Source organism: Melozone crissalis, unplaced genomic scaffold (assembly GCF_028551555.1).
Source record: "Melozone crissalis strain CALT ecotype California unplaced genomic scaffold, PUWL_Pcris_2 ptg000029l_1, whole genome shotgun sequence".
In the NCBI taxonomy this organism is placed as follows: Eukaryota; Metazoa; Chordata; class Aves; order Passeriformes; family Passerellidae; genus Melozone; species Melozone crissalis.
In genome coordinates, this window is record NW_026535807.1 from 19942199 (window position 1) to 19957160 (window position 14962).

At 49.0% G+C, this 14962-nt stretch overlaps 1 protein-coding gene across 1 annotated transcript in view; it reads right to left on the bottom strand.

The window, feature by feature from the left end:
• The window catches only part of LOC128939635 (uncharacterized), a 215134-nt gene that overhangs the window by 82459 nt on the left and 117713 nt on the right, over positions 1 to 14962 (bottom strand). Inside the window, exons 12-15 of the mRNA XM_054280730.1 lie at positions 14649 to 14756; positions 13888 to 13959; positions 13728 to 13799; positions 13540 to 13641 (exon numbers count right to left, since the gene is read on the bottom strand). Coding sequence (XP_054136705.1) covers positions 13540 to 13641; positions 13728 to 13799; positions 13888 to 13959; positions 14649 to 14756 — 354 coding nt within the window. The remainder of the gene's footprint in view (positions 1 to 13539; positions 13642 to 13727; positions 13800 to 13887; positions 13960 to 14648; positions 14757 to 14962) is intronic.

The following is a 14962-nucleotide window of genomic DNA, read 5'->3' on the forward strand; positions in this document are numbered from 1 at the left end:
TTCTCTAATCGGAGTGGGGGAATTTTTTGAAGCCTTCAGGTGCATGGACCATGTGAGCTGGGTTTTGCACTGCGTTTAGGGCTTTCCCATTTGATTGCAAATATTTTCTGGCTGGATTTGTGGATAGGGGGGCAAAAGAAGGCATCTTTTGATTCTTAAATGGTTAACCAGGTTAGCTCAGGTGTTAAACAAGTTCATGAAGTATATGGATTGGCTACCACAGGATACAAATCTTCTCTTGCTTTATTGACAGCCCTCAAATCCTGTACTATCCGGTCTGACCCATCAGATTGCCCAACGGGTAAAATAGGAGTATTGGAGTCAGATTGGCATTCTTTCAATATCCCCAACCGCAGAAAATTTTCAATTATTGGGCTGATTCCTTCCCTGTCTTCATTCTTTAGGGGGTATTGCTGCCTAATTCTGACTTGTTGTGTCCCTTCCTTAAGCTTAATTACTATGGAGGAGGCATTTTTCGCCATCCCTGGTACACCAGAGGTCCATACCCTGGGAAATATTTGACTTAGTATCTCTTCATCAATTTCCCCCTCAATTTCAACAGCTGTTAAGGTTAAACTTAACACCTCTATGTACTTTTGATCATTCAGCTCCAGAGGCCCCTCTCCATTTTTGAATGTAATGGTTGCTTCAAAGCTCCTTCAACAAATCACTTCCCACAAATGCCTATGCTGAATGGGGCATATACAAAAACTTATGGATACCCCATTGTTTTCCCAATTCCCCAGTCTCCTCCTCTCTTCACAGGGATGATTCTGCAGCTTCACAAGACCTGTCAAATAACTCAGGCAGGGAAAACTAGACCTGTCATCTCTCATTTCTGTGCCAGTGTCTGTTGTCCCTTCCACGGCTGCGCTACCAGCTTATTGCTGGGGACATGCTGTTGCCAATACCACCCATAGCAGGACCCCCTGTCCCAAGAGGTGCTGTCCCTGGCGACCAGAAGCACAGGGAGCACAAATGTACACAGCCAGTAGACCCAGCAGCTCCTTGCTCAGGGCCCATTTCATGCAAGACCTGGCCCTCAGAATATTAAACAAAATTAAAAAAAATGGGTGGGGGCAGGCAGAAGTGAGGTGGCCTCAGAGCTTCAACTCTGCACTCTGCTTTTGTCACCAGCATTATCCAAGTTCCTGTACGTTTTTCCTGGAGAATTCGCAGTCAACAGAGCTTCAGTCCCTCTCATCAAATCAGTCTTTAGGCCAGCTTCGGGCTGGGTCATTCATTTAAACTCGAGCACTGACTGGGGTCCAGGCTACAAAAGAACTTTAGCTGCAGGCCACCCATACAGCTTTTCATATTAATGAGCACAAAGCCTTTATTTCTGCAAGCTCAGGGATGCTGGGGGGATCTTTGCACCATCAGGCCAAAGTACAAGGCTCTGGATCCTCCAAAGGAACAGAGCCAGCCCCCTTGAGGGGGAGAAGGTGCAGCCTAAGCTGCAGGACCCGGGTGCCTCCTGTGGGCCAGGGCACGGCCCTGGCTGTAAATGTGTTGGGCTGCAGCACAGGGGCAGGGCGGAGCTCAGCAGCCTCATCAGAGCCCAGGGCCGCGGCCCTTCCCTGCCAGGCCCCGAGCCTGGCCCGGCCCGGCCTGAGAAGCCCAGCCTGGCCCCAGAGGATGGGCTCTGCCCGCCCGCTGTGCCTGCAGTCCAGGGTCAAGGCTTTGCAAGAGTCTTTCTCCCAGCTTTGCAAAACCTCGGCCAAGTGACCCTTTGCTGTGCTGAGAAGAGTAAAGAACCCCCTGAAATGTAACCCCACTGCACACCTCATGAGGGATGCCTGCACACCTTAGGAGAGGCCATCAATACTCCTTTGTGATTCATGAGGGATCCCTGCACCCCTCAGCAGGGACCCCAAATATCCATGCCTGCCTCATGAGGTTCAGGCCCAGATCATCCCCCAGAAGGCAATGTGCCCTCAGCCCATGGATGCTCAGCATGGGCTCCCCAATCCCTGGGGGCACCGCCGCTGGTCACAGCAGCCCCTGCCTGGCACCTGCCTGGCCCCACCGTGGGCATCCACAGCTGCTCCTGGCCATGGAGCTCAGCCTGTGCTTCTGCGGAGTGGCTTTTGCACCTGTTACCACCAGGACAGAGGTGTGACAACTCCATTACTTTATTGAAATATAAAATGTTGGCCAAGCCCGGCCCTGGCAGACAGGGGCTGCCCACCTTCTCTCCTGGCTGGGGAACAGGACCAGGGGGCTCTGGGGTAGAGGGTCTCGTTTTGGAGGAGGGGAATTTGGGAAGGCCTCTTGATGGTGCTACAGCCCCGGCAGGGCAGATAAGGGCATAAGTGGAGACCGGGGATAACAGGTCAAGTTCTCTTTGCCCGAGTTGCTAGGCCCCTCTTCTGAAGATGCACAGGAGCACCTGTGGAGAGAGGAGGTGGCTGAGACCCCAGCTGCCAGTGGCACACAGGGAGCCTCCTGCACAGCAGGGCCCAGAGCTGGCAAGGCTCCCCAGCACGGCTGGAGCTGCTGGCACAGCTTGGCCCAGCTGCACAGCTGCCCCTCAAGGCCCTGGCGAGCAGGGCACGGCTCTGGGCAGGCTCCCTGGCCAGGAGCGGGCCCCAGAGCGCCTCTGCCTTTCAGGGGCAATCTCGTCCCTGCTCTTTCTCCTCCCCACCTTGCTCTGCCTCTGCCTTGAGCCCCTGGGGCTGCTCTTGGCCAGGCAGCCTCAGTGGGAGCCAGCACTGGCTGCAGCTCCAGCGGGCCGCCCAGGACAAGGCCCAGCAATTAAGAGGCCAATGAAAGCACTGGGCAGCAGCAGAACCCTCAGCAGAATTCTTTGGACAACCATGGACTGGCCACAACTCCACAGCAGCATGACTACGAGTCAGGCTACCAATGCTATGGAGCAGAGTTATAAGAAAACCATGGAGAAAAACCAGCAACTCAGGCACCGGCTGAGGCAGGCTGTGGGGGCAGGGAGCCCCCTGCAGAGATGTAGAACAAGCGGGGAAACATAAGTGAGGATATTTATTGTGTTTAAATGTGGTGATTTTGTGGATTTGGCACATTTTAACCGTGAGTACAAGCTCAGGGAGTTTCTTTGCCCTGGTAGTTTGGACTTGATCTCTGGAATTTTACTGTGTTATTTTGATTTTGTGTCCAGAGAAAGCTGATGTGGGTAAATGTTGAGTTATTGTATGCTGTGCTGTGTTGAGGAAAGTGGGCACGTGGAGAGATATGCCCTTTCCCAGTGATTTTGTGTAGTTCTTCGTCCACATTGTAGTAATTTGAGTCTTGGATTGTATAGTGGTGTTTGTGGAGATTTTAAGATTTTGTTTGCAACAAGTGTAGCTTTTTACACAGAAGAACTATAGTATGGTGATTTATGTTTAAGGGTGGTAAAGCAAATTAAAGGAATTCCAAGAATTCCCCCCCACAGCAATTCAAGCCCTGGCTCTAGTGAATTTGAGATAGATGTGTGTGTGTGTGTGTGTGTGTGTGTGTGTGTGTGTGTGTGTTTGTAGGCATTTCACAGTTTTTGCTGTAATAAGCAAGGCAGTAAAGTGAGTGTCCGTAGAAACAATGCTTTAATTAGATTGTGCAAGAAGAGAACTAGAAAAGACTGAGATTTTGTAAAACAGAGTTTAGATAGAAGAGATGGGACTTCAGTGGGTAATATAGTAAGTTTAGAAGGAGAACAATCTGCCGTAGAGGTTAAGTGATAAACGCCGAAGTGATAAATGGGATAGCCTGCAGGCAATTCCCGGGAGTTTTTGGTGCATTGAGAGGCTGGCACCTTTCGTGCAATGCAGAGTTTGTGAGAGGCACTAGTATTACTGTTCTGTGTCTTAAGTGGAACTTAAAGTTTCCTGATCAAACCAATTCAGAACCTGAGATCTTAAAGCTTATGTGTGGAGAATCACTTCTGATACCTGCCACCTGGAGGTCTGTGTGTGAAGAAAAACTGAGAAAAGACATTGTGAGGCTTGGGTAGAAACAAGATAGTATAAGAAGAAGGAGATAATGAGAACTAACCAGAGTAAAGAGGTTCCTGAACTAGCCCCTTTTGAAAAGAGCTCACTGGGAGAAGGCTGTCAGTAGGGGCGGCTCAGAAAATAAAAAGATTTATAATACCTTATTGCAGTTAATGCTGTTTTAAAATGAGAAGGTAAATGAGAGAACATCCCGTATGCTGATGTGTTTTTTGCTTTAAAAATTCACCCAGAATAGCTGAGTAACTGTGGGTTCAGAGCTCCCTCTGACCTACTCGAGTGGCTCTCAGAAAAACAAAAAAACAAAACAAAGCAAAGAGCAGGCAAATCAAACGTGTTGTTCAGCATGCGGCGTAAGATAGCAATGTATGAAGTCAGACAAAGATTATCATGCTGAAACGCAAAGCAATCACAATTCGCAAATTGAGTACATAGGATTAGTTACAGACTCCTCCTAAGGTAAGGCAGGAAGGATAAAGATGACCTCTCCAAAAGGCACAAGGACTCAGGCTCCAAAGGTATACCCACTCGCACCCATCCCCCTCCTGGCAGTTCAATTTCATCCAGAGCTAGGATGTAACAGACCCCTCTGCGAGAGGCAGTGAGACCAGAAGAAAAGAAAAGGATAGAATTTTAGTTGATACAGAGGCCATATATTCAGTTTTAAAGAAAACTTTAGTACCTGTGGAGAATGTTTATGTTGTAATGTAGGGAACAACTGGCCAGTCTAATAAGGCATACTTTTGCAAACATTTAAAGTAACGTGTACGTAGAAGCTTTTGTGTATGACCAGTTCGCAAAACATTCTCAAACGGAGAGGTTACTCTGGAGGCAAATGAGATATAGATGTTAAACTTTACATTAACAGCCATTGAAATTAAAAAAAACATGAGTAAAGAGGTATGAGAATAAGTAAATAAGTATTTTCGGGGGGTATGGGCCTCTGCTGTACAAGGGAAGGTGAAAAATGCCCTCCGATATTAGTCAAGCTTAAAGAAAAAGTCAACCAGTGAGAATAAAGTAGTATGCCCTCAAAAAGAAGATAGGGAAGAAATCAGCCCAATAATTCATAGTACTGGATTGAGGGCTGTCAATAAGGTAACAAAGAATTTATACCCTGTGGTAGCAAATCCATATACTTAACTAACTTGTTTAACACCTGAGCTAACCTGGTTTGCTGTTTTAGACCTGAGAGATGCCTTCTTTTGCCTCCATACCCTCGAATCCAGCCAGAAAAATTTTGCAATCAAATGGGAAAGCCCTAAAAGCAGTGCAAAGCCCAGCTCACATGGTCCATGCACCTGAAGGCTTCAAAAAATTCCCCCACTCCGATTAGAGAACAACTTGCAAAGATCCAGAGTCCTGGGAAGCTCCACGGGAAGAAGGAAGGCTTTTGTAGTACCAGGATGATCTTCTAATAGCCACTCGGACGAGGGAAGCATGTCTGGCCTGGACCGTAAGCATTGCCCTGGGAATATTGGCTCAGGACTTGGGTCCATATCAGAGGGCAGTTGCTTACCTCTCCAAGCAGCTAGATGCAACAGCCAAAGGATGGCCAGGTTGCCTCAGAGCTGTAGCAGCAGTCGTGCTGGACATTCAAGAGGCACGCAAGTTTACCCTGGGACAAAAATGGCTGTGCTAGTGTCCCACACAGCGTCCGCAGTACTGGAAGCAAAGGGTGGCCTCTGGCTTTCACCACAGAAGTTTCTGAAATACCAGGCCATCATGGTAGAGCAAGATGATGTAGAGATAGTGGTGACTAATATTGTCAACCCAGCTTCTTTTCTCAGTGGAAATCAAGGAGAAGCAGTACACCACGATTGCCTGGAGACCATTGAAGCTACTTACTCCAGATGCCCAGACTTGAAAGACACTCCTCTGGACGATGCAGAGACCTGGTTCACTGATGGCAGTAATAGCCACATTGCCAGTGCAAAGCGACATGCTGGATCCACAGTGACTGCCTGCAGAGAAGTAATAGAATCCAGGCCCTTACAGACAGGCACCTCTGCGCAGAAGGCTGCGATAATTGCCCTGACCCGTGCCGTGGAAATGGCAAAAGGAAAGAGATTAAACATCTATACGGACTCGAGGCATGCATTCAGTGTTGTGCATGCACATGGAGCCATCTGCAAAGAGAGGGGACTGCTAACCTCACAAAAAGAAGAGACAATGCAGCTGCTGGAAGCGGTTCAGCTGCCTGAAAAGGCATATTAAGGCACACCAGAGAGTGAGCTCAGAACTGGAAGAAGGAAATGAGCTAGTGGATGGAGAGGCAAATAAGGCAGCAAAAAGTGGAGTAATTATGGACAGATTTCCCTCAAAAGTAAGCCAAAATATAATAGTACTAATCAAAAGAGACATGCAACCACAAGGGGTGGGCTACCATTGAAAGAGAGCCAGTAATCCCTTCCCATTTTTGTGATGTGAAAGAAAAGCACCAGAAAACACACTGGGGCCTAACTACTTAAAAGCTTCTATGAAGTGTGGCTCCTTTCCCAGAATGATCAAGGCTGCCAGTGATACAGAGTGCATCAAAATAAAGTGTTGACTTTTAGGTAGTAGTTTCCACAGGCTTTCTAAAATGCATATCTGATTGAAAGAATCATTGCCAAGAATTAATCTGCCACTATTACTCAGGTAAACCAACAGTGAGATCCTTGCCTCCAGACTAATGCCAAAAATACCCCCAGGCAGAAACTCGGTCAAATTAAGAGAGGCCATGGGCCTGGACAGCCGTGGCAAATTAACTTTTCAGAACTCCCAAGGAAAGGGGGGTATCTGTATTTATTAGTATTGACAGATACATTTTCAGGGTAGCCAGAAGCATTCCCCACCAGAACTGTCCAAGCTCGAGAGGTGACCAGGGTATTATTACAAGAAATAATACCATGCTTCAGAGCCCCAGCCACAATATCCTCGGATAGAGGATCACCTTTCATTTCCAAAATAGTGCCACAGATTAGTAGCCACCTGGGCATAGATTCATAGATTGAGAACTTCACACTCCATACCACCCGCAATCAAGCAGCCAGGTGGAGAAAATGAATCATTTGATTAAGCAGCAGATTGTAAGACTGGGGCAGGATGTTAATCTACCCTGGCCCCAAGCTCTTCCACTGGCACTATTGCGAATTCAGACTAAACCACGAGCTAAAGAAAAGCTGAGTCCTTTTGAAATGCTTTATGGAAGGCCATATGGAATACAAAAGAGAATGTCTACCCACATTGGAGAGATAACCCTGGCCACCTGCATGGTGGCTTTAAGCAAACAGCTCAGAGAAATTGAGAAACACGTGGCTAGAACTCGGAGCAAAGAGCTGGACAGACCAGTACATAACATACAGTCTAGAGATTATGTATATGCTAAGCCTCTTGCAGAAAAGACTTAGGATGCACAGTGAGAGAGATCACTGCAAGTGCTTCTCACCACCTTCACTGCAATCCAGATGAAGGAGCAGAATGCCTGGATCCATCGCTCTCGAGTGAAGAAAGCCCCAGGAGCCCCTTAGAGAGGGACATCAAGAAACAATGAACTGAGATTAAAACTTACTCAGGCAAAATGAGTATATTGCAGCCAGGGGTAGTTTGTCATTTCAATTACAGAATTGATTTGTATGTAATTATAACTGGAGTCTTAGAATTAGAGAGTACCTCTCTCCAAAGCAATGCTGAATGGCCTTGGTCCCAAGCTTTCAATCTGTATACTGGATGCATGGGAGAACTTTCTGAGATAAAACAGCTAAACCTATCCACTGTAGTAATTCATGAAGATCAGGTATATGAGGAGCAAGAGTGGCAAGAACGAGAACTGTGGGCACTTCAGGAGATCAAGAGAGAAGAAATCAAAATAGAGTGCTAGGTAGTCAATGAGACAGCTTATGAGAAACCAGATGAAATTAGTGTCTCAACCTCCCCGTATACAGGCACCAAGAAGTTTGTGATAGCCCAAGTGAATCAGACTGTTGGTGTAATTTCTCCTTGATACAGCCTGTAGAAGTGACCTGCCTTTAAGCTCGAGATGCTATCAACCTCTCATTAAATTTTAAATAGACACTGCAATTTTACAGCAGCAGAACCTTATACAACCCACACTAGTAATCAAATAGTACAGACCCAACCCAAACTTGAACCTGAAGTGTATGAAATAGGCCCCTACATAGTGAAGAATGTAAGTGAAAACAACTGTTGTTCAATCCAGAACCGTCTCTCAAACGTGTTGAGTTGCTAGTGCAAATGAACATCTCAAAAATCCAACCAGCCTGCTCCCCTTTCCTAAGAACATCCTTTGAGGGCTGCACAACGTGGTTACTAAGACAGATATAGCTCAGGAGCAGAATAAGAAATGATCTAACTGGGATGTTAGGGAATGGATTGAGAGTTTTCAATGGAATTGATTCAGAAATACTGATGAATAAACTGGCCACTGCAGCAGGTGACCTAGCAAAATTGAAGCAGCCTTTACAGTCATCTCTATTGGCATTGGGAACTAGCCAGTGGCAGATCTCCAAAGTACTGACTGCCAAAGTGGGAAAAGGTCGGGGGCCAAGACCACAAGTTAATATTAGAAGCACTTGGTACAGTTCAAAATAATGTGTCTTTAGCTTTCAGATGTATAAAAGCAGAGTTATAGATGCAGGCAACAGCAGCTCAGATCATACGGGAAGGGGGTGAAGGTAATTTTCCAGCTGAAATTTGGAAAGTTGTCTGGGATAATGTGACTGATTTTGAAAAGAAGTTTCAATCCTGGTGGACTATATTAAATTTCACCTATGATCCTGCATCTAATGTGGCCACTGCCTTTGTGCTTACCATACGTAATGCCACTGTTTATGTTATCCGCCCCATCGTTGCACTAGGATTAAATAATGAAAAAACAGTGCTCTACCCTTCAGAACATAGGGTGTGCGCAGGAAAGGTGAATGAAAAGTGGCCAAGAGAGTAAAGTTAGAATCCTGCATTACTAGAGAACAACTAGGATTCATTTGTGAAAGCAATACAATTAATGGCCAAGATGTGTGTCTAGACACTGAACAGAGTATTTGCCACTTTGAGATTCATCCAGTCACTGATCAGAAAACTGTGCTCGTATATACTAGTAAAAGTTATGTGTGCCTGGGAACTGCTTGTGCTACTGTAAAAAATGATAGCAACAATGCGTTTTTCTCTAGAAGAAATATTTTTAATTTTTGTGCTTGCAATTTTTTTAAGATTATCGGGTGTGATTTTTTGTACGTGGCCCCAGTGACATCCCACCAGTTGATTAAAACCAATTACACAATTCAACACAGACCATCACCTACTCCTGCTGGGATGGACCTTACATTGGTAAAACAATCAATTAAGCACCAGACCTACTGGAGATTTTGAAGGAAATTCCAGAAAACAGAGAAAACCTAAATTACTGTCTAACATGACACCAAGGAAGTAAGCAGAATTCTACAAATAGTAAAGGAAACTGCAGATCATCACTGGTGGAATGTGATCTTTGGGTGTCCACCAATTGCAATTGTCCTTAATAAATAGTGTCATTCCATTGTAGTTTTGTTAATATTAGCTGGAATAAGCTAATTTTAGGGTTATCCATTATATTGCTAATGTGAAATTGGAGAATACTACAATGAACAGCTGAGTTAACCTCCGTATCAAACGTACATGGTAAAGCATTAAGAGACACTTATTGTCATAGGGATTTGCTTTAGATAAAAGAATTTACTTATTTTCTAGGAAAGGGGGGAAAAGAGACAGAGTAGAAATTTTCCAGAGTAGAAATCCATTTTGATTTAGGCGAAATGTACATTTTTTAGTTAAGTCTGTAGTTGGAAAATATAGCGGTTTAGTCTGACTGGTAAAAAGCCTAGGCTCAGAGAAACTGCTTCAGTGAAGGACAGAGATAAGGGGGTGGCAGGGGACACAGAGACAGAGGAACTGCTGTAAGAAGAGGCCAACCTGACCTGGGAATTCTTTCTGATAAAGATTAACTAGCGGTAAATGTCACGCCAAATTTGTAAAATGAATATGTATGAACCTATCGTAAAATTGGATGCATATCTATTTGAGAGGGTGATGAAAAAGGATCTGGAGTTCCCAGAGGTACACATGTCTTTTAAGGAGAGGAATCTCCACATGCATCCAGCACAGTAATAAACATACCAACTTTACAACTTTCACAAAGTCATGGAGTTGCGTTTATCTCTACAAAACAGGCCCCAGTGTCAGCTGGCTCACAGAGACCCTCCTGCACAGCAGGAGATTCTCACTGTGCTCAAAGTTTGCCTTTGAAGACTGAGAGATGAGCTTGTAAGAAATCCCGGAAATTATCAGGGACAGGGCTTTAGGTCTGTTGCTGTCAGAAGGTAAAAATCTCCAGTGGGAAAAGAGCCTCTCCAGAACTCTGGGTGTCTTGTGATGACTTAGTTCGTCTAACTGTAATGATCACCAATTAAAAGCAGTTTTATTTTTTATTTGGCAAGTGTAAAACTGTTCAAATTTTTCAGAATTCTAAAACTACTTTGAAAAATACTAAACTACAATGGGAAAAGGGAAGAAATATTTGTGGATATTTTTCTACAAAAAATGTTTCTAAATTTTTCTAAAATGTTCTGCTGTGTATAAACGTAAAACAAAGAGAAAATGAGGTTGCTTTGACTCAGGAGCCCCGTGCTCAGCTGCTGCCTGCCCAGCCCTGGCTGTGCCCAGACAAGCAGCTCCAGCAGTGCTGGTGGTAGCACAGACACACCTGAGCTGAACCCCAAAGATGTTGCCAGGCTCAAGCCAATCCCTGGTAGGAGGGCTGCACCTCCTGGCCTGGCTGGACACCAGGGGCAGGACCTTTGGGGACAGAGGCTCCTGCTCTGGGTGGTGATACCAACAAGCTGTCCCTAGCAATGAGCTGGTAATGCAGCCGTGGAAGGGACAACGGACACGGGCACGGAGATGCGAGATGACAGGTCCAGTTCCCCCTGGCTGAGTTATTTGGGCAGTCTTATGAAGCTGCAGAGTCATCCCTGTGGAGAGAGGAGGTGGCTGAGGCCCCAGCTGCCAGCGGCCCACAGGGACCCTCCTGCACAGCAGGGCCCAGAGCTGGCAAGGCTGCTCAGCTTCTCTGGACAATCACAGACTGGCAACAACACCACAGCAGCTTCTCTGGGAACATTTCCTGTCTACAACATAAGACTGTTAAAAGAAGCTGTTTTAGGGAAAAGTGAACAAAACACTCACCCTTTTCTCTTCCAGTAAGTCCAAATTTGGACACAGAATAAGATGAAAATAAGCTCCAAAAAAAGCAGGCCTGCAATTAATCCTATCCAGCAGCCTGTTCCCTTACAGAAACCCCTTCCAGGGTCCTTCTGGGAATCCGGAACATGTGTGGTGGGGCTGGCTGCACCTGTGGGAGCAAAGGGGAGCGTGAGCCCGTGCGGTGCTGCGCTGCTGAGCTGGCAGCATGGTGGATGCGGGCAGGACGTTCTCCGTTTGCCCCAGAGCTGGGGCCTGCGGGCACCTTGCCGCCCCTTGGCACAGGCTGTGCCACCCAACAAAGCCCAGCAGGCCGGGAGGAGAGCCCGGGGGCAGCGCAGCTGCTTGGGCAGTGGCTGCTTGGAGGGACACGGGCCAAAGCCATCCCTGAGCAGCCACTGCCAGCCCTGGCCCTCCCTGCCCCGTGACAGCTCCCCCAGCCCCAGGGCACAGAGTCAGGCCCTGTCAGGACCCAGTGCAGCCCCTGCCCAGTCGGGAGCCAAGGCTGGCTCTGGCCCTGGGTTCGCGGCAGGGCTCCCGCTCGGGGCTGCTCCTGTGCCTTGGGCCTCTGGGCACTCAGGGCCAGCTCCAGATCAGCTGCAGTGGGAGGGACATTAGTGCACGGGTCCCCTTTCCCCAGGGCTGTGAATGAGCTCCAGAGGCCTCCAAGGCTCCAGATGTGCCTCCAGCATTGGCTGCTTCTGGACCATGCAAGGGCAGGACCTGGGGGGAAGAGGTGCCACCACACAGCCCAGTTAAATGGCTGACCGTGGCAGAGCAATTACCTCCTGTGCCAGTGCCCATGTCTGGCATCTCCTCCTTCCCTGCAGCAGGGGCGGCCAGTCGGCCTCTGCTTGCTTGGGGAAACACTCCTTTCTGTCCTGCCTTTTGCGCTATCACTTGAAAAAGGAAAAAGTTCAGCTGGATCAGATGGAACAATTTCTGATTTCTTTTGGTGGCATCTTTAGGACATCATGCTTATCAAAAATGGGGATAAGATTCAAAACCATCTGGCCTTTTGGGGCTGGGCCAGGGCCCACCTTCCTCCAAATAGCTGCCAGGCCTGAGCAGAAGGTGTGAGGGGTTTGTGCAGGGTGAGGGCACACACGTGCATGGCTCTGTCCTGGCACCTGCAGCGATGCCCCCCTGGCCGAGCTTTGGGCTCTGAGCTGGCAGCTCTCCCAGGGGAAAGGCCTTGACCTACCCTCGCCATGTCCCAGAGGCTCAATCCTGAACGTAGGTTGGGAAGCCAGATCACCTTCACCAACAGGTTCAGCTGCAAAGAAAGGGAGGACAGAACAGCTCCTGTGACACTGCAGGAGATCCTCAGGCTGCAGGCAAGGCTCAGCCCCGGGGCACAGCCCTAGGCCCAGCCCCTTTCCGTTTTGCTCTTCTGCGTGGCTGCACAGAGCACACAGAAGGACACATTGACATTGCACACAGAAGAAGGATGGACAGCTAAATGCTCCTTCCCCCCACTGACAGGCATCCTGTGGGATCCCTCAGGGCTCCAGAAGGGAGCAGGGCAAGTTTTTAAGAACCCTTCTGCCCGGACTTAACCTCAGGACCCAGGGGAGCCTTGCTCTCCCCCTCTGCCCTTTCCCCACCATGGGCAGCCCGTGCAGCCGCTCCCAGGTTTCGGGACGTGTCTCCCATGGAGGGAGCCCAGCAGGACAGCTCAGTACCCGAGTGCCCTGAGCCTGCTCGGGACAATTCCTCTGGGCTGTGCCCGTCTTGTCCGGGCTGTGCCCACAGTTCCAAGCAGCAGAGAGGGCAGCTCGAGCCTCAGCAGGGCTCAGGCCCAGAGGCACAGCAATTACCTCCTGTGGCTGTGCCTGGCATCGCCTCCCTTCCTGCAGGAAATGCAGCCTTCCACAGACCCTCTCTGTCCATCCCTTGAGAAAGGAAGAGGCTTGGTGGGATCAGATGCAATCATTGCACATGCAGGTGGTGGCCTCTTCAGGAGGCAATACTTGTCCACAACATGGATAAGAATCAGGAAAATCCTGATCCCCACAGGCCTTTGGGGCTTCCTATGGCCCTCCCTCTGCCAAGCAGGCACACCTCAGGATGTGCTCAGACACCGGGAAAATGCAGGGGGATCCATGGTGCAGTTTGGGCTCTCTGTCAGTTGATGCCAAATACCTTCCTGCAGAGGCTGGGGAGAAGCTGCAGCCAGGCCAGGCTAGCAAGCAGCCCTGCAGGGCGTGGAAGCAGCAGCGGGGCAGCGAGGCTGCCATGGATCCCGTCCTGCTGTGCCGGGCACGGCGTGTCCAGATGTGCAGCCAAAGCCCCCGGCTGCTGAGCCCCAGGACAAGGCTGAGGGAAATGCACCCACCTTGTCCTGCCTGCTGCATTTCCTTTGTCCTTTGCCTCATGTATTCAGATGGCTCATGAGCTTCCTTCTGTGCTGTAGATTTGTACTTTCCTGTTGGAGGACCTTAGAAAACATGGTTTGATTTCCTATGAACGGATATCACAAAAGCAGAACTCAGCCTGTGGGGTCAGCAGGGACACACTACTCACCCCTGCGATGAGAGCCTGGCTTCGGTGAAGGAACCAGCAAAGGAACAGGAAAAGTCCTCCCAGCAGACACATCTGTAACACAACAGCCACAGAAGCTTCTCTAACCAAGTTCCTGCCAGGTTGTCAACAATTATTCTCTTGTGGGACAATGAGAACAAACCTGCACGAGGCTCCAAAGGCTTCAAAATTTTCTTCAGCCAATCTAATGGAGAAATCTTCCTAGCAAGCTCATCTAGAACAGAGCAGAGATGAGAACATTTTTCAGGGCATGCTGGGATCCCCGTTTGCCTCTGGGAAATCGGCACTGCAAGGGGGTCGGGTAAGGCTGTGGGAGCCAGATGTCAATGGACAAGGCCAAAGCTGCACAGGGGCCTGGGGAGCTCTGGGCTGGCTCCTGGTCACTCTGCACCCTCGTTCCATGCCCTGTGCAACATCCCTGGTGGGGCGGCTGAAGCAGCCCAAAGCCCTGGGTGCTCTTACTCCCACAGCTGCAACTCTTGCTAAAGCCCTGGGGAAAACTGCAGCAGGCAGTGCCACAGCTATCCCCCTTTTCCCTCTGACTCTCCTGTCCTTTCTCCTGCCTTTCCCACCTTCTTCTATCTCTCCATCTCTCTTTGCCTTGGGACCCCTTCCCCATCCCAAGGGCACATGGCCAAGCCCTCTCAGGACCCAGTGCAGCCTTGCTCTCCCCCTCTGCCCTTTCCCCACCATGGGCACCCCGTGCAGCCGCTCGCAGGTTTCGGGACGTGTCTCCCACGGAGGGAGCCCAGCAGGACAGCTCAGTACCCGAGTGCCCTGAGCCTGCTCGGGACAATTCCTCTGGGCTGTGCCCGTCTTGTCCGGGCTGTGCCCGCAGTGCCAAGCAGCAGAGAGGGCAGCTCAAGCCCCAGCAGGGCTCAGGCCCAGAGGCACAGCAATTACCTCCTGTGGCTGTGCCTGGCATTGCCTCCCTTCCTGCAGCAGAAGTTGCCAATGAGCCACTGCTTCCTCCGGGAAACTGAGCCTTCATCACAGCCTCTCCATCTGCTTCTGGAGAAAGGATGTGGTACAGCTGGGTCAGGTGGGGCTGTTCCTCTTTGAGGATGGGGACCCTTCAGAAGGCAATGCTTGTCACAGACATGGTTAAGAATGGTGAGGAAATCCCTATAAAATTTTTGGTTAGGCCAGGGCCCTGTGTACTCAAAACAGCTGCCCCTTCTGATTTGACTGGCGACAGGGAAATTGCAGGGGATCTG